Genomic DNA, 24,160 nt, shown 5'->3' with positions numbered 1-24,160 from the left:
TGTTATTAATAAACACTGTAATGATAATATCACGGTGGAATAATAGTGGAATAATAGTGGAATAATAGTGGAATAATAGTGGAATAATAGTGGAATAATAGTGGAATAATAGTGGCACTCTGCTTGCATTGTGTAACAGCTGCTCTGAGAAGAGTTCTGGTCTTTACACCACATAAACAAACAACTACACATGTGCCGCTGTTCAAGTGAAAGTCAACTCAGCGTTCATAGACACAGGCTTCAGTGGCAACACTTGCTAACCTAGTGGATATACAGTGATACCTCGGTCCTCGACCACCCCCATGTTCCTATTTTCGGAATTCAATCCGATTTTCGAGTCAATTTGACCACGGTGTACGGAAATATTTTCGGTGTACGACTTGACCGTCAGGAATATCGAATTTTCATTTAAGGGGGCTCAGCCCCCAATGAGGGTATAATAGTAAAAAATTAAAAATAAATTAAAAATAAAATAAAATAAAGGTTTGACTAACAGGGTAGGATGGTGAACTTATTGCAGCATTCCACTGTATTGCATAGATGTGTATAACATTTGAGTACTGAACAAGCCAAATACGAGTCTTTCTGATCACACACACACGGATTGAAGAAGACGCTGAAAGACGGGGAGGAGCCGAAGTCTGCCGTCTGAGGCGATCACGAATTTGTGTACAGTTTATGAAGAATCGCAGAATTTTTAGAGGGGCTGAGTAGAAATGTTGAAGCCCCCCTAAAAATGGTCTAGCGATGCCCATGCCACACTCGCTTTCCATGCAGCGTACCCTGGCGTAGACAATAGAGATGAAGCAGTTTACGTGGGTCATTTCTTCTGAAAGCATCATCTGTGAGTGCTTGTGTTAAAACCCCATGCTGTCTGTTGTGGTATAATTTCAGTAGCCATGTCTCCAAAAAAGGGGAAATCAGGCATAATTGTTGCCAAGAGGAAAGTTGTGAGATCAACCATCGAGTTGAAACAGATTAATTCGTTTTACATTTTTTCCTGTGGGGACCAAATTGGTATTCGACCAGACTTTTAAATGAATTAAGGTCGAACACCGAGGTACCACTGTAATAACTATATGAAAAATTAAATACTTTGCATTAAGCCACAAGACAGCTTTAAATGATGTCCTACAGCATCGTGATAAATACAGCGCACTGCGGGAAACACAACACAAGCCCACAGGACCACAGGGTAGAACACATTATTATTGCGTTAAACTGTAGTTTTTACAAGAATTCATTTCCAGTAAAATAGCTGTGAGGCAGAACCTGGCTGAGAGGAGGGTAATGGTCATGAGAATCATCTGGTTTCGAGACTTGGCCTGGAGTAAATTAGATACGGTCAGGTTAAACGACACTGACCTTAGCCACGGTGGTCTGGAATAATTCTGGTCACATTAAATGACATTGTTGAGGTATAAATGTTTGTTTTCTCTACTCCTCAGACTCTGAAAGGGTTTTGGCTGCTTCATGACACACTTTTAGCCTGCTCTCTTTATCACTTCCTGATAATAAAATTACCCCTGCAGGTTTGTTAGCTCTGTAACCAGGTCTAATGGACAGTGTTATCCAGGACAGCCCTCGACTGCCTTTTTTGGTTTCCAATCTCTCTGGAAATTTGATTCACTGCCACTGTTGGGCCCTTGAGCAAGGCCCTTAATCTCCAGGGATACAATTCCATGGCTGATAACATATAGATGGCTACATACACAGCAAAAGGGATGATTAATGCACAAGGTTTCTTCAGGCTACTCAGCATAACATGCCATTTAAATAAGGAATGTTTACTACGTTTCTGGAATTTTAATTTTCACATTTAAATTATAATTATAAAATTACACAAAATTATATAATACAATTATATTATAAAATTATTTAAACATATATAAAATCATTATATTCCATCATAAAATCATTATAATTTTATTTTAATTTTTTTCAGACAGCAGGTCACCCGTGGCAGGATTTCAAGTGCTTCCTGCCATGGGCGACTGCCTTCTGAAAAAAATTAAAATAAAATTATAAATGATACAGACAGAAAAAAATGCAGAAGGAATGAAATGCAGAAATGCAAAAAAAATGCAGAAAGAAAGAAATGCAGAAACGCAGAAAGAAATGCAAAAAAAATGCAGAAAGAAAGAAATGCAGAAACGCAGAAAGAAATGCAGAAAGAAAAAGAAATGCAGAAATGCAGAAAGAAAAAGAAATGCAGAAAGAAAGAAATGCAGAAAGAAAGAAATGCAGAAAGAAATGCAGAAAGAAATGCAGAAATGCAGAAAGAAATGCAGAAATGCAGAAATGCAGAAATGCAGAAATGCAGAAATGCAGAAATGCAGAAATGCAGAAAGAAAGAAATGCACTGACACCTCTGGTTTAAAAATGCACCTAATCTGCAAATTTCAATTTGTTTTCATTGTATTTTAAGATGTTTACTGGACTTGTGGAAATGATTAGAAATGGATTGTATCTTTGGTCCACAGATTCGGATCCGAATCAAGAATACTCAAGTGAGAATGTTTAAAGCAAAACCATTAGGCCAATCCTATGAGAAAGTGAAATAGGATGTTGGAACAGAGGAGAAAGACATTATTAGTCTGTGATCTAAAAAAAAAGATTTTATTTCCTCAGTTGTGATGTAGAATTTCTGCAAACATGACTTCCAAGTGCTATTATTGATATGAATTTCTGTTGCTTCAGTGCTTTTTAGGCATGCAGAGGTTTTCCTGAAGCTGCACAAAGAGCTAAAAGGAATGACTAAGCACACATGCCTTCTACTGAATGGAGGTTCATTTGCAGAGCACTGCGCTGAGCAAAAGCTGAAAACACTTGAACTTGACCCTGCACTCATACCACATGCCCGCATTATAGTAAAAAAATAATGCATTTTAAAGTGTGAAATCTTTCCTCAGTTGTGAAAGCCACTTTGCTGTAACCACGGCTAAAAAGCAATAGCAGTGAGCAGCAGCATGGTGGTCTTCAGATTTTTAAACCACTTTAGCCTTGTTTAAATAACCAGCCAGTAAACTGCACATGTATTTTCACACATATCCATATCCTCACACAGCAGGGTGGCAGATTGGGTCTTACCACAGAAATCTCCAACACTATTCCCAAACTGTCTGTGGAAATGTGTCAGAGTGCCTTAGGGAACTGGGACAGATCAAGCAAGATAAACTCTGAGAAGTATGTTAAGCAGAATTATCTTTTGCTGGATAGACAGACAGACAGACGGATTTATAGACAGGACAGATAGGTAGATAGCTACATGTATAGATAGACAGACAGATTATATATTTATTTTACTACAGATTTATAGATTTATAGATGGACAGATAGACAGATAGACAGACAGACGGATAGATAGATGGATAGACAGAGACAGAGACAGATAGATAGACGGATAGACACAGACAGACAGACAGACAGACAGACAGACAGACAGACAGATAGATAGATAGATAGATAGATAGATAGATAGATAGATAGATAGATAGATAGATAGATAGATAGATAGATAGATAGAATTATTTGATCCCCTGCTGATTTTGTACGTTTGCCTACTGACAAAGAAATGATCAGTCCATCATTTTAATGGTAGGTTTATCTGAACAGTGAGAAACAGAATAACAACAAAAAAAATCCAGAAAAACACATTTCAAAAAAGTTATACATTGATTTGCATTTTATTGAGTGAAATAAGTATTTGACCCCTTTGCAAAACATGACTTAGTACTTGGTGGCAAACCCTTGTTGGCAATCACAGACGTCAGACATTTCTTGTAGTTGGCCACCAGGTTTGCGCACATCTCAAGGAATTTGGGCCCACTCCTCTTTGCAGATCCTCTCCAAGTCATTAAGGTTTTGTGGCTGACCCTTCAGCTCCCTCCACAGATTTTCTATGGGACTAAGGTCTGGAGACTGGCTAGACCACTACAGGACCTTAATGTGCTTCTTTCTGAACCACTCCTTTGTTGCCTTGGCTGTGTGTTTTGGATCATTGTCAGGCTGGAATATCCATCCACGACCCATTTTCAATGCCCTGGCTGAGGGAAGGAGGTTCTCATCCAAGATTTAATGGTACATGGCCCTGTCCCTCGTCCCTTTGATGCGGTGCAGTTGTCCTGTCACCTGGGGATGGTGTACTTGGGGTCATGGGCAGCATTCATCCTCCTCCAAACACGGCGAGTTGAGTTGATGCCAAAGAGCTGGATTTTGGTCTCATTTGACCACAACACTTTCACCCAGTTCTTCTCTGAATCATTCAGATGTTCACTGGCAAACTTCAGATGAGCCTGTACATGTGCTTTCTTTAGCAGGGGGACCTTGCGTGCGCTACTGGATTTCAGTCTTTCACGGCGTAGTGTGATACCAATTGTTTTCTTGGTGACTATGGTCCCAGCTGCCTTGAGATCATTGACAAAATCCTCCAATGTAATTCTGGGCTGATTCCTCGCCGTTCTCATGATCATTGAAACTCCATGAGGTGAGATCTTGCATGGAGCCCCAGACCGAGGAAGATTGACAGTCCTTTTGTGTTTCTTCCATTTGGGAATAATCGTACCAACTGTTGTCACCTTCTCACCAAGCTGCTTGGCGATGGTCTTATAGCTCATTCCAGCCTTGTGTAGGTCTACAATCTTGTCCCTGACATCCCTGGACAGCTCTTTGGTCTTGGCCATGATGGAAAGTTTGGAATCTGATTGATTCAACTTCTGATTGCTTCCTTCTGTGGACAGGTGTCTTTTATACAGTTAATGAGCTGAGATTAAGAGCAGTCCCCGAGAGTGCTCCTACTGTAATCTCAGCTCCTTACCTGTATAAAAGACACCTGGGAGCCAGAAATCTCTCTGATTGATAGGGGATCAAATACTTATTTCACTCATTAAAATGCAAATCAATGTAGAACTTTTCTGAAATGCACTTTTCTGGATTTTTTTGTTGTTATTCTGCCTCTCACTGTTCAAATACACCTGCCATTAAAATTACAGACTGATCATTTCTTTGTCAGTGGGCAAACGTACAAAATCAGCAGGAGATCAAATAATTTTTTCCCCTCACTGTAGATAGACAGACAGATTATAGATTTATTTTACTACAGATTTATAGATTTATAGACAGACAGACAGAGACAGATTATAGATTTAGATAGATGGATAGACAGATAGATAGTCAGATGGATAGACAGACAGACTGACTGACTTTCTTGTGGTGTATGTGTGTCCATTCTTAGTTCACTCATGATGTTTTTTCCATTGTTTGTGTTTATGTTTTTCTCTTATTTCAGCCTTTAGTATCATCTAAATGGTCCTGAATGTGTCCTTTGCACGTACACCTCAATATAAAAGTCGAATGTTTTCACTTCGGTTTAGATTATGGAGTGTCCAGGTTGTCTGTGTGCAATAAACTCTCTCTTGGATCATACCTTGGCTCTTAGTCTCCTGTTTCTTCAGTCCCACGACATCAGTATAAATGTTTTAAAAGCCGGAATTTAATGCTATATTTATAATTGCCAGCAGGGCAGACATCCTCATAAGATTTACCTTAATACTTTAGACTGACCACATATTCCATTTTTTTCTAGCGTATTGTATTTGATTCAGTAAGGATGATAACCCAATCGCAGCCCACATTCAATTACATTTTAGCCACTAAAATGAAGGAAAAATGTAGTTACACTGCTTTAATTCTTTTTGCTCTTCTTTTCACTCCAAAAAGCTTTGATTATATCTAAATGACCTGGACAGTAACGACAATGGCTTTGAGAAAGTGGGTATACTATTACAATTACTCTGTCACATTGGTTTACAGTGAGCTGCGCCGGGTTCTTTTTCTTTTTGTCTGGATATGAGGCAATAAGTTCAGGGTTGCCAGATTGGATGCAGTGTATCCTCTGTGTCCTTTGGTCATTTTGTACGGATATCATATCATGATATTTCAAGCAATACTTCATCTGGACACATGTTAAACAAGGCAGGGTTTTTTGCAGTGCTGTTCCAATTACAATACATTTAAATAAATAAGGAACACCAACAAGAAATACATTTTATTCAATATTTGGATTTTGCTGTGGTTTTAGGTATGCATATAGATTTCGTATGGATCATTGCATCAGTCTCTTACCACCATTGAATATTAGTAGGAACCAGTCCTAAGGGAACACTTCACTGTCTTTGTACCTTTTTGTATTTTTTGTTATCTGTCCTGTATGCTGTACACATGTATGTGGGAGGGGTCTATCTTTTAGGTTCTGCCCATCACCGTATGCATTGCTCATGCTTTTGATTCCTCGTTAGATGATCAAACAATCACCACATACATAGTAAGAAATTGGAAGCATTTTCGATTTGGATATAGTCAGTCGATATATAGTTGGTGTAGGTGTGTTTAATATTTTGGCCTGGTCAAGATCCGCTCTTTATAAATAGAATAAATCCTGGGATATTTTTGGTATGCTTCTGCTTGATCTAAAACAGTTTTTGCCCAAATATTCCAAGCTTACCTTAGCGACGGTGTTCTCATCCACCGTTCCTGGGCCGATCTCCTTGTTGACGTAGAGCAGGGAGTACAGGTATCCGGCACGGCCGTACAGCAGCTCATCTGGAATCTCCGAGTCCGGACTGATGACTGAGCGCTGGAGCTGAAGTAGCCTGCAGGATCCCAGAATGAAAGCAAAAACAGAGAGGATCATTTAAAACTTATTAACCAAACGTAAATAGAATTGTCACAGTACCAAATTCTTCCCTAAAAGAGACTATTAGAGACAAAAAAGAATTTCAGCGATATAGATGGTTTTAAGCAGATGGGCTGCTCAGCAAGAGGCCAGTAAAACTGCCAGCATACTACAGAGTGGGCTACAGGCTGAGGGGGGGGGCATGCTGGAACAGCAACGCTGAGAGATGATGATGATTTGGCAGTCATATACAGGCAGGTGACAAATTAAAAGAAGAATGGCACAATGGCTCCGTTATGCTGCCGCAGCCATTTTGTTGGCGTTATTTGGGCTCATTTGTCTCCTCAGTGGGAAGAGTAGCTGCAAATCAATACAAAGTTCCACTGACTCATCCTATGAGGAAACATGTCAATCCTGATGGGAGTGGGCTCTTCCAGGATGACTCTGCCCCCATCCAGAGGGCATGAGGGATCACTGAGTGGTTTAATGAGGATAAAAATTATGGAAATAATCCTTAAGCACTGGACTTCATAGTCATCAGATCTGAATCCAACTGAACAGATTCTGGGGTTGTGTGTTAGATAGCGCTCTCCAACACACATTATTTAGACAATTTATGTTGTTTTCTTTAAAGTATCACCTGTGTATGTGGATATTACCGAGCCAGATCTGAGTTTACACAATATGTAATCAGTCTCATGCTGAGAGCTGCAGGGTTCTCACGGCCAGGGGAATGCACTGAACACAGCAAGCAGTCCTGCTCATTAATCTGCCAACTTCTACCATACACACACACACACACAGTCAAGGACAAGAAATGAAGCTTGCCTGAGACATTCAGCTTCAACTCAGACAGCTAACAGGAACAAAGCAATATCTCATAGTGCACAATGCCTAATGAAGGTGATGGTGCTATACATTTCCACCACAAAAGATCAGGTTCTCAGCATTAAATCACAGATCCATTATGCCACCAGAAACTGGAATGACTTGTGTTCAAGACAACACTGGCATAGGAACACCTCGAACAACTTTGCCATCCTAAATAATGCAAGTATCTATAAATACGCATGACTAAAAAAAAAATTTGCATCACAAAAGGCCAACACACCCTAAGCCAGACGATCATTACCAAATCATTATGCATCGGTTTTACCACCATGTGGAACTGTTGACGGTGACATTTGGAGGAGGTGTTGTTTCACTGCTGTTACAGCAATTCAAGTTCTTTGCATAAATCACCAACAGGCCAGGGGTTTGGTAAATTATTGTTGAATAAACATTGTGAAATTAAATATTGCAATAGTGCATTGAAGAAGAAAAAGACATTTAGCAGCAACTGCAGCAAATGGAACTAAATATAACTGAAGATATTGCTAATGTTAACAAAACAGCTTTCAAGCAGCTTCACTCAGAATACAAAGGTAGGCAATAAAAACACATATCTAGCATTCTGACTGCACTGGGGTCTGCAGTAATGTCTGGGATGTGTAAAAGATACTAAAGGATTTGATGGATAGTAAAATTCAAAATCCTATCAAGTCTGAAACTCAAAATTCTCCAGAGGATTCATCCATCCACCCATCCATTATACCAATCCACCCATCCATCATACCAATCCACCCATCCATCATACCAATCCACCCATCCATCATACCAATCCACCCATCCATCATACCAATCCACCCATCCATCATACCAATCCACCCATCCATCATACCAATCCATCCACCCATCCATCATACCAACCCACCCATCCATCATACCAATCCACCCATCCATCATACCAATCCACCCATCCATTATACCAATCCACCCATCCATCATACCAATCCATCCATCCATCATACCAATCCACCCATCCATTATACCAATCCACCCATCCATCATACCAATCCATCCACCCATCCATCATACCAATCCACCCACCCATCCATCATACCAATCCATCCACCCATCCATCATACCAATCCATCCACCCATCCATCATACCAATCCATCCACCCATCCATCATACCAATCCACCCATCCATCATACCCATCCACCCATCCATCATACCCATCCACCCATCCATCATACCCATCCACCCATCCATCATACCCATCCACCCATCCATCATACCAATCCACCCATCCATCATACCAATCCATCCACCCATCCATCATACCAATCCATCCACCCATCCATTATACCAATCCACCCATCCATCATACCAATCCACCCATCCATCATACCAATCCACCCATCCATCATACCAATCCACCCATCCATCATACCCATCCACCCATCCATCATACCCATCCACCCATCCATTATACCAATCCACCCATCCATCATACCCATCCACCCATCCATCATACCAATCCACCCATCCATTATACCAATCCACCCATCCATCATACCAATCCACCCATCCAACATACCAATCCACCCATCCATCATACCAATCCACCCATCCATCATACCAATCCACCCATCCATTATACCAATCCATCCACCCATCCATCATACCAATCCATCCACCCATCCATCCATCATACCAATCCACCCACCCATCCATTATACCAATCCACCCATCCATTATACCAATCCATCCACCCATCCATTATACCAATCCACCCATCCATTATACCAATCCACCCATCCATTATACCAATCCACCCATCCATTATACCAATCCATCCATCATACCAATCCACCCATCCATTATACCAATCCATCCACCCATCCATTATACCAATCCATCCACCCATCCATCATACCAATCCACCCATCCATTATACCAACCCACCCATCCATTATACCAACCCACCCATCCATTATACCAATCCATCCACCCATCCATCATACCAATCCACCCATCCATTATACCAACCCACCCATCCATCATACCAATCCACCCATCCATCATACCAATCCACCCATCCAACATACCAATCCACCCATCCATCATACCAATCCACCCATCCATTATACCAATCCACCCACCCATTATACCAATCCACCCACCCATCCATTATACCAATCCATCCACCCATCCATCATACCAATCCATCCACCCATCCATCCATCATACCAATCCACCCACCCATCCATTATACCAATCCATCCACCCATCCATTATACCAATCCATCCACCCATCCATTATACCAATCCATCCACCCATCCATTATACCAATCCACCCATCCATTATACCAATCCACCCATTATACCAATCCATCCATCCACCCATCCATTATACCAATCCACCCATCCATCCATTATACCAATCCACCCATCCATTATACCAATCCACCCATCCATTATACCAATCCACCCATCCATCCATTATACCAATCCATCCATTATACCAATCCACCCATCCATCCATTATACCAATCCATCCATCCATCCACCCATCAAACCAATCCATCAAACCCTTCATTCACCCCTCCAGCCATACATTCATTCATTCACTAATTCATTCAATCATTTAATCATTCATCCATCCATCCATCAACCCACCCACCCATCATACCCATCCATCCAACCGTTCATTCCTCCAACAATTTATTCAGCCATTAATTCATTTTTTCTTTTATCCATTCATTCATCTCCCTACTCATCATATCTTATCATCAAAACATTCATTCCCCTCATCCACCCATTAATTCCATCACTGAATCATTTATTTAATTATCCATTCCGTCATACATCCCCCAATCAAGCCACCCATCATATCTATCTATCCATCCACCCATCCATCCATCCATCATAAATTCATTTATCCACCCACCCATCTATCCATCCATCTATCCTTAGCAACCACCACTTTATCTAGGTCAAGGTTGCGGTGGATCTTGGCATGTAAGGTAGGAATCCACCGGGGTTTTGTGATCCCGGTCCATTACAAGACACCACGTACATTCTCACCTATGGGAAGTCTACGGGGCAAATAAGCGCCAATATACCCACTGGAATGTTTTTGGTTGGGGAGAGGAAAGCAGAGATAATTCACACAGACACAGGGAGAACACACAGAGAGAAACTCCACAGAAAAAACTCAGCATCATATCAGATAGATGGGTGAGAAGGTAATGCTACCCTCTGTATTGCTGCAGCACCCGGTTATAAATCTTTTACTAATTTTATCTGATTCTTCTCTCAACCTGGTGAACTTCAGCAAGCACTAACAAGCACCAGACCCTGCACCAGTTCACAGTGCTTGCCAGTAAAAACTGGGAAGTTAAACCTTGCAAACTTCTGCATCTACAATGGATACAGGGCTGTTGTTTAAACCATAAAGCTCATGGCATTTTTACAGCAGGAGCATTTTTGCATAAGACAGTGACAAACAGAGTTAGAAGGACATGGTGTGAAAAACAGAGCCAGAGACAAGAATGGAGGAAAAAAGAAATGAAAAATGAGTATCGTACTTGCTGAGGCACTCATTTGAGTCAGCCTGGTTCTTTAGTCGATGGTGGACGACGGCAGCGACGGCCAACGGTCCGGCGTCACCACACAGAAAAGTGACTTTCCGGCCGTTCAGGTTACGCAGTGCACGCTTGACATAATCCAGAGAGCGCTGCAGGTGAGAGGAATCACCACTCACACGATGCAGCTGCAGATACAGCAAGGCAATTCCTGCAAAACATTGATGATTTAAAATAACATGCTATCTGATAACTAAGGCAGAATTGCACAATAACTTCCTGTCAGAAAAAATATTTTATCCATGCTAGACTGACTGGAATTAAAGGTCAAAAAGTGAAAGATGAGTTTAGTTTAATCAAACCAAAGAGATGCTGAAAATTGGTACTTGTTAGCAGGCCTGCAGTGGACCCTCACCTGTCCAGCCGGTGTAGGTGGAGAAGTCATGCGGGTCTGCAGTCTTCAGCCCCTCTTCCATCTGCTGGAGAAGATCTTTGATCTTATTCTGGACTTTCTTCTGGAAGGCCTCTGTGATCTGTTTGTTAATCGTGAGAAACAAAAAGTCAAAGTCTTGTGTCAACAAATTTTTGAGTGGTTAGCGCTGGCACAAAAACAAACCGTGTACGTGCGGTGAAACCAGTGGGACACAAATAAAAAAAATGCAATAGTTATACCACAGAAATGTTAAGAATTTATTTTCTCTAACAGCAGCTCAGACAGTTGTGGCTGCAAGACAAATCACACTGTTATATTAATGCGCTCATTCTGATACGCGATCACGTCTCTACTAACACCTTACACGGGGGGGAAGCACATGCCAGACGCTCCATATATCCTAAACCTAATAATAAATGTGCTATTATTCAGCCAAAATATATCAGCTTCCTTAAGCAGCCATTTATTTAACATTTATGAAAGGATTCTTGAGTGTCAGCACTTGCTAACGGTCAATATGTTTGACTGTTGGAGAACGGCTGAGAGCTGTAAGGGTTCTCGATCGAGACGTGACTGGCTGCTGGCTTTTCTTATTGAGGCTGAACACCTTAACCGTTTATTACACAAATAAAAGAATTCATCATTTTATCGTTACGAACGCTGACAGACATCGGATTGGACTTAGCAGCGCTCCGGAAAGCAATAAAGGCAAAAACTTGAGACTGCATTAGTGTGATAAGTAGAAGACCAGCAGTGAGCTGTGTGGGACTTCAGAAAATAATAGAATTTGGGAGAAATACTACCTTAAGGACATAATATATATAAAACCCTTACAATATTTCAACAAAGCAAAGCAGCCTAGTTTAGACCACTTGGTCTCAACCTTGGGGTTAAAGAAGATTTGTACAAACAGCTTTTTAAATATAATGCAGTTCTATACATATCAACTGTTGAGGGATTTTTGGAATGTTAAAGAGTCACTTCAACCACTAGCTTATTATTATTAAAATTTCAATAGCAGTCTTTCAGTTTGGAGCTCCTTTGGAGGGCTTTACACCGGACATTGCATGAAGTGCATTTTTATGAGGCACGGTGCTAGAAACACCACAAAATCCAATATTCATGGTATATCTTGCCCTGTGAAGACTCATAATGTAAACAGAACGTGAGCGAGATTGCAAAACCTCTGCAGATTGACTGTTAAATAAAATCTAAAAATATCTAACTGCCACAGAGCAGAGGAATTCTAAGCCCAGAAAAAGGGAGTTACTGATCAAAACAAGTTGAAAATCCCTGCCTTAGACCTACAATGTCCCGCCTTCAACTCTTATGTCCTTATATGGACAACATATTTTCCTAACAATTATCTTCCACGTGAATAGAAAATACTCTGATATCTTTGTTGTCAGACCAACAGAACGAGGTGTTCCTGGCAGACACTGGTACAGATCAGGGTGCTGACTGCTGGCTCGGACACAAAGGAATCCTTTAGTTGCAGAGAAAGGATGGCTCAGAGGCTGTTGATTGTAATCACTGAGGGATGCTCAGAGCTAGAGCAGTGCTACCCATCAGCTCCTCTCATGCACATGACAGGAGAGAAGTTATTAGGACCTGTCGGCAGGTTCGGTATCTCGGACACGGAGGCAGAAGTGAGTGGAGACTTCTGGCAGTTGGTTTGCAGCAGTGCTGTCTGTGAGATGAATGCTAATAAAAGACGAGAAGCTCGGCACAGATCCGCAGCACACCGTCCTTGACTGACTTCCTGAGAAGTTACAAGGTTAAACACTAGCGTGGAACATTCCACAACGTTAAAAGTAACCATAAAGAAATAAAAATGTGTGACTTGACAATTTAACATATTTGGGACACTTCAAGCTCACCTTCACATCAAACCACATCACACCAACCTGTCATTGATTATTTCCCTAGCACTGAATGACCTTCAGCTTTGCATTATAGTTATATTCATGAGATGATAATAATATTAAGAATAATGTTGTCTTGAAAATCGTGAAACAAAATAAGAGAGATGAATTTGCTGCTCATATTGTGCATCACAATATTTCCCTTTATTCATTAAAAAGTACAGCTTTTCTTCTTCATACACAGCAAGAAGTTTGTGAGTGGGAACCCAACTGCCCCAAAGCATGCCCCAAAGCAAGCACAAGGCCGGCAGCCTCGTTTCATTTGGACTGCGTGAACATGGAAAAAAAAAATAATACACCACTGCTCAACATTTTCACACGGTTCACAATTCACACCAGATCCCCAGCATAGCTATCAGAAGAGTGCTAACCTTATACACCATTGTATACACACACTTGCAGTTGACCGAGACCTGAAGCATGGGTTAAAATTAAAACGGAAGCACTTGGGCCCTCACAACTAGACTGTGTAACGGTTCCTTTCCGATCAACCGTAACATTATGACCACCTGCCTAACATTGTGTTGGTCCCCCTTTTGCTGCCAAAACAGCCCTGACCCATCGAGGCATGGACTCCACTAGATCCCTGAAGGTGTGCTGTGGTATCTGGCACCAAGATGTTAGCAGCAAGTCCTGCAAGTTGCTCTGATTTAGTCGTCTAGCCATCACAATTTGTCCCTTCAAATCCTTACACTTACCCATTTTCCTGCTTCTAACACATCAACTTTGAGGACAAAATGTTCACTTGCTGCCTAATATATCCCACCCACTAACAGGTGCCATGATGAGGAGATCAGTGTTATTCATTTCACCTGCTCAGAATGTTATGGCTGATCAGAACTGGTTTATGTAGCTGTCCTGTTGTGTATTGTATGAAGGTGTTGGACTACTGATTGGAAGGTTGTGAGTTCGAATGCCAGGTCCACCAAGCTACCACTGCTGGGCCCCTCAGCAAGGCCTTTAACTCTCAATTGCTCAGCCGTATATTTGCACACTATGCACTTTATGTGGCTAGGATGACTTACTTTTTAGTTGTTTTATGTAGCACCATGGTCCTAGAGGAATGTCATTGTATTATATTTCATTATATACTGCATCAGCTATAAATGGTTGAAATGACAACTTGACTCAACTTGACCTGTATGCTCCCATGAAATATATTTATAACACTGAGAAAGATTTTAAATGTTTTAACAATAAGGGAAAATTACACCTTATATTATAAATCCTAATCTACTTTTCTTACATTTCAGTGGTCTCATGTCATCATTACAAAATAAATTTAATATTTTATCAATGTCAGTATCGTTTCACGAAGCCTCGTATCAGGGATTCAGTTCACCGGATCCTGTCTGCTTACTGATCCTTTTAGTCACTGGTTGTTGTGTTAGTTTTGTATGCCCGGGGATTAAATTCCTAACCACAAAGTGGTAAACGCACGACAAAATTCAGAGTCATAAGCCAAGAAAAAGTCAGCAAACTGATCAGTATGTTGGAAATAGGAAACAGGATCTGGCTATCTCTCTAAAGAGACACGTCTCTTGATGTTGGAAGACTTTCAGCATCCGAGCTGACTCCGTTTCTCACGACTTGGCAGCAGATATTTGCAGAGGCGTGATGGCGGTGTGCTGGAAGATAACTTGTGTCCTGTTCACGAGGGAAGTGAGATGTGATTATTACCCAAAATTCCTGGGTGTTGATCTCGCTTCAATTTTTATCTGGCCTAGAGCAAACTTTTAAAAGATGTGCTGGACAGCATGTGTTTTTTTGCTTGAAATGTTGAAACACTGGAGAATAGACCAAAACGGAAAAATGGAACAGCAGTGTTTACAAAATGTTCCAGTGTTAATTATGCTGCATTTAATCCCAGTGGCCACTTCCAAAAACATTCGATGATGCCTGTGCTGGACTACATGACACAGCAGATGAAGTTTAAGGTTGCATTTATGGGAGGATTTACATTTTGTTAATTACTTTTTGGCTACAATTATCATTATTGTCACTTGTGAGGACTGCATGATGTATTAGTCTTCATGGCATCACGTACAGCAGACTGGAAATGATGTTAAATGTCATCCAAGAAGCCACCATCATCCCAGCTATGATACCCCGTGCGCAGTCAGAACATCCCTAACCTCATCCAAATGCATCCAGACGAAAGCAGCCTGTGTACAACTGATACAGTAATGATTTGCTTATGCAGACAGGCTTCATGTGGAGTGTAACGCTGCAGAGCGCACACTAACACAGAAGATAAGGACGGCGCACAGACACTTCCACACCTCCACAGACTGACAGAGAAAACAAACAGTGAAAAATGAGCAGATGGCATGTGGGTTCAGCTCATCTGAGACTAAAGCAAACATTTGCATTACATACATCTAATTTTGCCTAAATGTGAAGATAAAGACCTACATTAAACTGACATTAAAACCACCGAGAGGTGAAGTGAATAACATTGATTAGCTTATTATAATGGCACTGGTCAGGTGGTGGAACATACTGTATAATACAACAAGTTAACAGTCAAAAATGGACAAGCTTAAGGATCTCAGTGACCTGGGCCAGATTGTAATGGCTAGATGCCTGGTTCTGAGCATCTCCAAAACAGTAGGTCTTGTGTGGTGTTCCTGGTATACAGTGGATAGTACCTAGCAAAAGTGCTCCAAGGAGTAACAGTTGGTGAACTGGTGCTTTATTGATGCACATGGAGAGCAAAGGCTAGCTCATTTGTTCAGATCCCACGGAAGAGCTACTGTAGCACAAATTGGCTCTGATAGAAAGGTGTCAAAACACACAGTGCATCACAGCTTGTTGTGTATGGGGCTGTGTAGCTGCAGACCAGTCAGTGTCTCCATGCTGAACCCTGTCTCCCACCTTAAGCACTTACTGTGGGCATCAGAACTAAACCATGAAGCAAAGGAAGAAGGTGGACTGCTCAGATGAATCATATCATGTGTGTCGCTCACCTGGGGAAGAGCTGGCACCAGAATGCACTATGGGAAGAAGGGAAGTCGGCAGTGACAGAGTGATGATTTGGACAACGTTCTGCTGGGAAACCTTGGATTTTGACCTTCACGTGGATGTTACTGTGACATGTGCCACCTACCTAAGCATTGCTGCAGACACAGCTTCATGGCCACAGTATTCCCTAATGAATTGTTCAAGAATGGTGTTGACATGGCCTTCAAATTCCCCAGATCTCAATCTGCTGGACAAAACATGACCCCACCTTGCAACATACATAACTTAAAGGAACCACATCACACCTTCAGAGGTCTTGTGGAGTCCAGGCCTCAACAGATCAGAGCTGTGAACGGCGACCAACACAATATTACCCAGGTAGTTTTAATGTTATGGCTAAGTGATACATCACCACTGGTATCTTTGGGACAGAAATGCTCATAATGGGAGCAGAAACAAAACCAAAAGCACTGCATTTACCATTAACGTGACAAGTCACCAACGTCCAGAGTAAATAATGTTTGTGATGTAGGATTTTGTTCATCACTATGGTCTACCTCAATATAGTGAATGAACCAGTTACAGCTGGGGCAGGTGAATGGGATGATTAGTAGATCTATTATGCAAAATTATACACATGGAATTTCCCTTACCAGAAATAAAATAACACATTAAAAAGTGTTAAAATACAAGGTTTTATGATGTAATGTTTTTGTTTGGTTTTTCTGGTGTAGTATGGTTTATGATGAATGAATCTGTTGGGGACAGCAGAACTGCTGAGACTACTGTACCACATAGCACTGCACACAATACTGTTTTAAGAACAAAACGTACAGTACATTAAACACACCAAGTCATTTTATTTCCTTGCAGAACCAAGCAAAATAAAGCCGAATGGAGCGGTCACGCTGAATCCGGTGGGGGGAAAAAGTGGTGTTCTGTCATTTTGCACATTTTCAGACAGAACTTTGAATAATGGCAGCTACAAAAGAAGAAAAAACAACACCTATAAAACTCAAAAAAGTAAAAGCACACCACAGTACAGTCCTGTATGCACTCAGAACATTGCAAGCATCATGTTACATTTAATAAAGGGAGCTTTAATTTATGTTTTATGTCTTATATATCGATTATATATCAATTTCACAGTCTAATGAGGCTGGTTAAGTTTACAGCATGGAAATCACTGTGAAGCACTATGTTTTAAACAAATGCTGAAAAAAAAAAGGATTGTATAATCAGTCAGAGAATATATTATGCATAGTTTACAATAAAATATCATTAAAACGTGATTTCATTACTTATACTACATTCACATTTATAGCATTTGGCAGATATCCTAATCCAAAGAGGCTTACATTTATCTCTTTTTATTAACATTACTTTGGTCATAATGTTATGCCTGATCGGTGTAAGCAGAATGAACATATGATGGAAGTTCGATTTTAAGTCAATTCATTTGTAAAGCGCTGTAACAATGGACATTGTCTCAATGCAGCTTTACAGAAGTATAGAAAAAATGTTTAAAGTTACGTTAATATTTATCCCCAACATTTATCCCTAATGAGCAACCCTGTGGCGATGGTGGCGAGGAAAAACGCCCTGATTTATATGAGCAAGAAACCTTGAGAGGAACCAGGCTCAGAAGGAAACCTCATCCTGGACAGTAAAAACGTGTAAATGTTAATAATGTCCTTTCTACAACAGCAACCGAGAGATTTTGAGGAACTAATAGGTCTGTGTAGTTTCTGAGTTCATTATAGACTGAGTAATAATTCCTGATGAAAGCTGACTGAGGCACCTGCAGTTCAGAGACAGAGTGTGAATGGAACCATAAGTATAGTGTTAAATGAATGGGATTAACACGTGAGGTAGAATGAGACAAAATCCCAGTGACCAGCATTCGCTCAGTTGATGTAATAGTTGATTTTCTTCAGGGTTTTGAAAATGCATGATCAAACCATGATGGCTGTATGAAAACACATTGTGAGGCTATAACTCGGTTCATTCACGTAGATGCCATGTACACATTTCAATATATGTTTCTTGCGGTGTGTTTTCTGCTTGTTAAGTCTACTTACCTTAAACTTAAAGATAACTATTTGCTTACTTATCTTTGAATGCCTTGGCAGCCTCAATGGCTATTTTCATGGCAGGATCAAGGTCATTAAAGAGAGACATTTTAGTAGTTCTTATAGTATTACAACAACAGAACCAGTATTTCATCTGTGTCAACAACAGCGGCTATAAAGTCCTTCAGCTTTAATACACCGTAAAAATTCCAGGATTTTCCTTGGCGAGACATTTTGGGAGGCTCCTAAATACATATTTTCTGAGTAAAAGCATCGCCTAGTGTCGTTAAGAGCATAACAGTCCATTAATATGTGTTTCCTACAGATAAATAACAAAAACTGAGATTTGAAATTTTTCCTGCAGTGTCTTATTTATTCAATTACTGTCTGGACTTTTGCTTGGTAACTAGCCAGACTGAATTGGATATCAATTATAAAATGAACTGCTAGTTCTCTTCTTATCTGAGGAAAATACAGTAGGCTCTAGAACTAATAAGACAAAACAAGCCTGAATGAATAATGAATGAACGTCCAATTAGGGCAGAATGAAAGGCTTTTACTGTGCGAAGGAAGAGTCGATCAATCAGATGCTTCTCCATGCGGCTACACGCCAGTGGTGATCACAAAACAAGCCTGCTTTTGGGGACTTTTACCGACAACAGAAAAAGCTGTTCCTGTTTATCTATAAGCCGAGATGCAATCTATAGCGGATTTTGATTTGGACGTCATGCCACAGACCTTTACCTGCAGCTCACTAAACTAAATAAACACGAGAATGTTGTTTCCTTCCCTATACAAACTTTTAGAGATGTATTTCCATTTGCAGACTATATCTATAGCTCAAAAGTTTTGTTTTCTTGTATGAGAAATTGTGCATAAGTCAGTCGCTTCAGGATTTTAAGGATTTATTATTATTATTATTATTATTATTTCTGCCAATGGTTGATGTTACAGCATCATCTTATTAATTTATTTTTATTTTAAATGTTTATGGGGTTCTTTTTGCAGAAAACTACTGAAATATACAAAACTGTAAGTACAATATTCTTCTTTTAAACTCCTACCAGTAAAGCTTATGTTCTCTCTATGAGAGCTGGACTCATGTTCTTCTCACGTGAATAGAAAAGGGCTTTAGCTGAATGGGTGTTGTGATGTCACAACACAAGTTTGCTCAAATGTGCTGAAAATCTGTGGTCATTTTGAAAAATATGGTGGTGTCTGTGTTCTGCTTTTGCAAACGCGTGAAATCCTGGAGGGAATGCTACACGGAAATGCTGAGAACTTCCAAAATACTGCAACTTGTGTCCAAGAAAGTGCACAAAATAAATGAGATGCTCTGTATCCTATCTAAAGCTGAGACTAGGGCAGCTAAAAATGGCAAAAGGTGCCAATTTTGGATGAATCTCTTAGCCTACTTTAACACGAATGGCATGCATAGTTAGAGTCTGACTTCATAAAAAGATGATTTAAACATTTAATGTCACCTTTAAAGAGGTAAAGACTTTCTCCAAGCAGATATACTATGGGACAGTGCACACACACTGAGCTGTGTCTAAGTGGGACATCAGTCGGATAAATGAGCTTACCGAACAAGCCAAGTGCCAACAGAGGGCATCTGGGACAGTCGCTTGGGTAGAGACACTAAATCCTGCACAAACTACTTAAAACTTGAAGCTGAAACTCAGCAAGCAGTTCTTCAAAATGCTCAAAACGAAGACTGCACAATGGATCACATTTGATTGTGATTAATATTTAGATTTTTATTTAGCATACAAAAACATAAAGCTTAATTTAGCAGAACTAATTGTACAACCAATGTATCATTTTAAATGTCCTCACCAGCCTTTTCATTAGGAACACTATACTAAGTGTTGGGCAGGGGTGGCTCAAGGTTATGGAGAAAGGTTAAGGTTCAAGCCTGCCACTGTTGGGCCCTTGTGCAAGGCCCTCAACCCTCTCTGCTCTAGGGATACTGCATCATTGCTGACCCTGTGCTCTGACCCCATCTGTCACCGGACAGGTTTTGCTTTTTACACCATTCGGTGTCAAGTTTAGGGACTGAAATCACAGAAAATCAGCAGGTTCGGAAATACTCAAACCTGCCCCTCTGGCACCAACAACGATTTCACATTCAAGGTCACCGAGATCCTGTTTTGTTCTCCATTCAGATGTTTATTCATGCTCATGACCTGTATCTGCATGACTGTATAAACTGTGCCGCTGCCAAATGCTCGGATAAATGCATTAAAGAACAAATTGTCCCTAATAAAGTGTTAAGGGTATTTTTGAATAGTATTCACCCCCCTTGATCTCCATTTAACATTTTAATGTGAGTCCTGATGGCAAGTGGATGCACCAGAAGTAACTTAGTAGTTCTGTTGCATACTAAAGCAACACTTTCCATATTTCTAAATAATGCTGAATCATTACAGTTTCCCTTCACTGAAACTAAAAGGCTCAAATCTGTACCTGCATGAGAATGCCCCTGTGCACAAAGCCACTGAACTCCATGAAGACCAGGTTTGTGAAGGTTGGAGACCTAGATCTTGAGTGTCCTTCACACACACAGCTCTGACTCAACCCCACTGAACACCTTTGGGATGAACTGGCACACTGACTGAACCCCAGATCTCCTCACCATCCCAAAATCAGTGTCTGATCTCACTAATGCGCTTGTAGCTGCAGGATCACAAATCCCCAGAGTCACGCCCCAACATCTAGTGGAAAGCCTTCACAGAAGAGTTTATTACAGGAGTTTATTTGACGCTTATTATAACAGCAAATTAGGACTTTACCTGGAATGCGATGTCCAACAAGCACATGAGTGTGATGGTCATATAGATTAAAGGTGAATAACTTACACTATATTGCCAAAAGTTTTGGAACGTCTTTACATCTTTACATGCACATGAACGTAATATAGAGTTGTTCCACCCTTTGCAGCTATAACAGCTTCAACTCTTCTGGGAAGGCTTTCCACAAGGCTTAGGAGTGTGTTTATGGGAATTTTTGACCATTCCTCTAGAAGCGCATTTGTGAGGTCAGGCACTGATGTTGGACGAGAAGGTCTGGCTCGCAGTCTCCACTCTAATTCATCCCAGAGGTGTTCTATCAGGTTGAGATCAGGACTCTGTGCAGGCCAGTCAAGTTCCTCCACACCACACTCACTCATCCATGTCTTTATGGACCTTGCTTTGTGCAGTCATGTTGGAACAGGAAGGGGTCATCCTCAAACTGTTCCCACAAAGTCGGGAGCATGAAATTGTCCAGAATGTCTTGGTATGAAGCTGAAGCATTAACAGTTCCTTTCACTTTAATTAAGGGTCCGAGATCAACCCCAGAAAAACAATTCAATGATCTGGAGGGGTGTCCCAAAACCTTTGGCAATACAGTGTAGATAGCGTGTACGTATAGTATGCTATTACTAGTTCATACAGGTTGAAATAGTTAAATCCTGTAGGCATCTAAATAAGGAATAGAAAGCTAACTAGGCTAAGGAGATGAAAGTAACTGTGGAAACTTTTAATAAAGTAATAAACCAGATACTTCATGGTAATGTTTATCAGCTTTGAGTGCTGCCGTCCAATTACCTCCTTACCACACAAATAGTGCACGAACATACGGCGTGGAAGTCACTACTTTATACCCTAGGTAGTGCACCGATATAGGGAGTAGGGAGCTTTTTAGAACCAAACCCAAAGTAGCTTCTAGCTAGCACAAGGAGGCGGGACCTGTACAACAAATTACGGCTTAAATTTCGTTAAAACACAGCATGACTTACCTTTCCATTTGGATCAAAAGTGTCTCCGGCGCCGCTGTTAGCCGATGAGGATGAAGATGTGAGGACTCCTTGGTCCCAGTCGGGGAAAGGATTAGGAAATGACCGCTCCTCCATCTCCGACTCAGACGCTGTCACCAGCTTTAATCTCTTCGACATACTGTCTCCCATTTCTACGGCGGCTCAACCAGGCCAAATGTGCCGTCCGCTGAGGTGTGCGGATAATAAAAACGCGTTTTGTTTTCTGGAGCGGGGGGGAATGACTTGGTGCAGATGTTCCAGCTGGGTCCGCAGTGGTCAATGTCAAGAGTCAGTGCAAGGATATGGAGGAAATGATCTCTGTCAGATTAGAGTGGAAAGAGACGGTGAATAGGCCGCGACCTGTCTGCAACTTCTGTCCTACTGCTCCCATTCACAGACTGCACCCCGTTCATTCATAAGATTATACTGAATGCATTTTATTCAGCAGTAGCGTGTTTCTTAATAATAATACTAATAATAATAACAACAACAGCAGCACTTAACGACTAGTAATTCATTCATGCAGTTTAAGCAAAGAACATGGTTACAGTCCTAACAATATATCAATAAAGATTATTCTATGCAAAATTATTTGTCTTTAATTTCATTTTTTTTTATTTAAACAAAAAAACTTTCATAAAATGTGAACAGCTTATCAGTGCTGATAAACTACACCGAAAGTAATGTGTCTCACCAATTTAGTGAAAAAGTGGCACATTTCCCGTTCAGCATGGCATCCTCAGTGATGACCGCAGAGACGCTCCGTTTCTTTATTATAGGGTTTTTTTTTTAGTTTATTCTAAGAGAGAGAGAGAGAGAGAGAGAGAGAGAGAGATCCACAATCCTCACAAAGAACAGATCAGATCAGTTTTAGAAACCCGCGGAATATCTGATACATCCTCCATCTCCATCCCAGAGTAATCCACTAAATGTCCCCTCTGTCATTTCCGGACCTGGACTTTTCTCCTCCTCACATGGGCTGCATCCGAACCGGGGAAACGCGCACACCGTCACCGGCGGCGAGCTCAGATCTCTAACATTTGACTCACAGTCTCAGAGGAAACAGATGGCGATCCCGGTTTGCTTCAGGCTCCGGATTGTACAGCAAACAAATCCATAACACCCACTCTCTCGCTCTCTCTCTCTCTCTCTCTCTGCATGTCCCAGTCTCTCTCTCTTTCCTTTCTCATTCATTGACAATTCATTTGACTCCGTTTAGACAACACCAATAAGGATAACCCAAAGGATGCTCTAAAAAGGTTAAAGATACATGATAATAATAATAATAATAATAATAATAATAATAATAAATGAGGCTTAGTTACACTCAGAAAAAGAGTACTATGCTGTAACCTTGCTTACTTCTGAGATGGTAAGATACAGGAAAGACCTTTAGTAACTTTAGTCTGCAGTCATAGTAATGTGAATGTGGATAGTGTACCTTTGAAATTCATTTTAAAATATACAACTGGTCCTTAAGGGCCACTCTGGTATCTTAAATTAGCCTTTCCAGATGTACATTAATGATACTCCTGATGGTACTATGTATATATAAAAAAATCATACACCAATCAGGCATAATATTATGACCACCTGCCTAATATTGTGTTGGTCCCCCTTTTGCTGCCATCATGCAGCCCTGACCCGTCATGCACTGTGTATTCTGACACTTTTCAATCAGAACCAGCATTAACTTCTTCACCAATTTGAGCAACAGTAGCTCGTCTGTTGCATCGGACCACACATTACAGCCTTCTCTCCCCACGTGCATCAGTGAGCCTTGGCTGCCCATGACCCTGTCGCCGGTTCACCACTGTTCCTTCCTTGGGCCACTTTTGATAGATACTGACCACTGCAGACCGGGAACACCCCACAAGAG

At 40.8% G+C, this 24,160-nt stretch overlaps 1 protein-coding gene across 1 annotated transcript in view; it reads right to left on the bottom strand.

Annotated features, from left to right (window-relative positions):
* Positions 1-23,388, bottom strand: part of lancl2 (LanC lantibiotic synthetase component C-like 2 (bacterial)) — a 48,547-nt gene extending 25,159 nt beyond the window's left edge. Inside the window, exons 1-5 of the mRNA XM_058395487.1 lie at positions 22,976-23,388; positions 22,264-22,599; positions 11,504-11,621; positions 11,092-11,299; positions 6,503-6,650 (exon numbers count right to left, since the gene is read on the bottom strand). Of these exons, the coding sequence (XP_058251470.1) occupies positions 6,503-6,650; positions 11,092-11,299; positions 11,504-11,621; positions 22,264-22,431 (642 nt within the window). The 5' untranslated portion in view covers positions 22,432-22,599; positions 22,976-23,388. The remainder of the gene's footprint in view (positions 1-6,502; positions 6,651-11,091; positions 11,300-11,503; positions 11,622-22,263; positions 22,600-22,975) is intronic.
* Positions 23,389-24,160: the final 772 nt, after the last annotated feature.

The sequence above is a fragment of the Hemibagrus wyckioides genome, linkage group LG01 (assembly GCF_019097595.1).
Source record: "Hemibagrus wyckioides isolate EC202008001 linkage group LG01, SWU_Hwy_1.0, whole genome shotgun sequence".
NCBI lineage: Eukaryota > Metazoa > Chordata > Actinopteri > Siluriformes > Bagridae > Hemibagrus > Hemibagrus wyckioides.
Note: the sequence above shows the minus strand (reverse complement) of the source record. Positions and strands in the feature narration are given on the sequence as shown.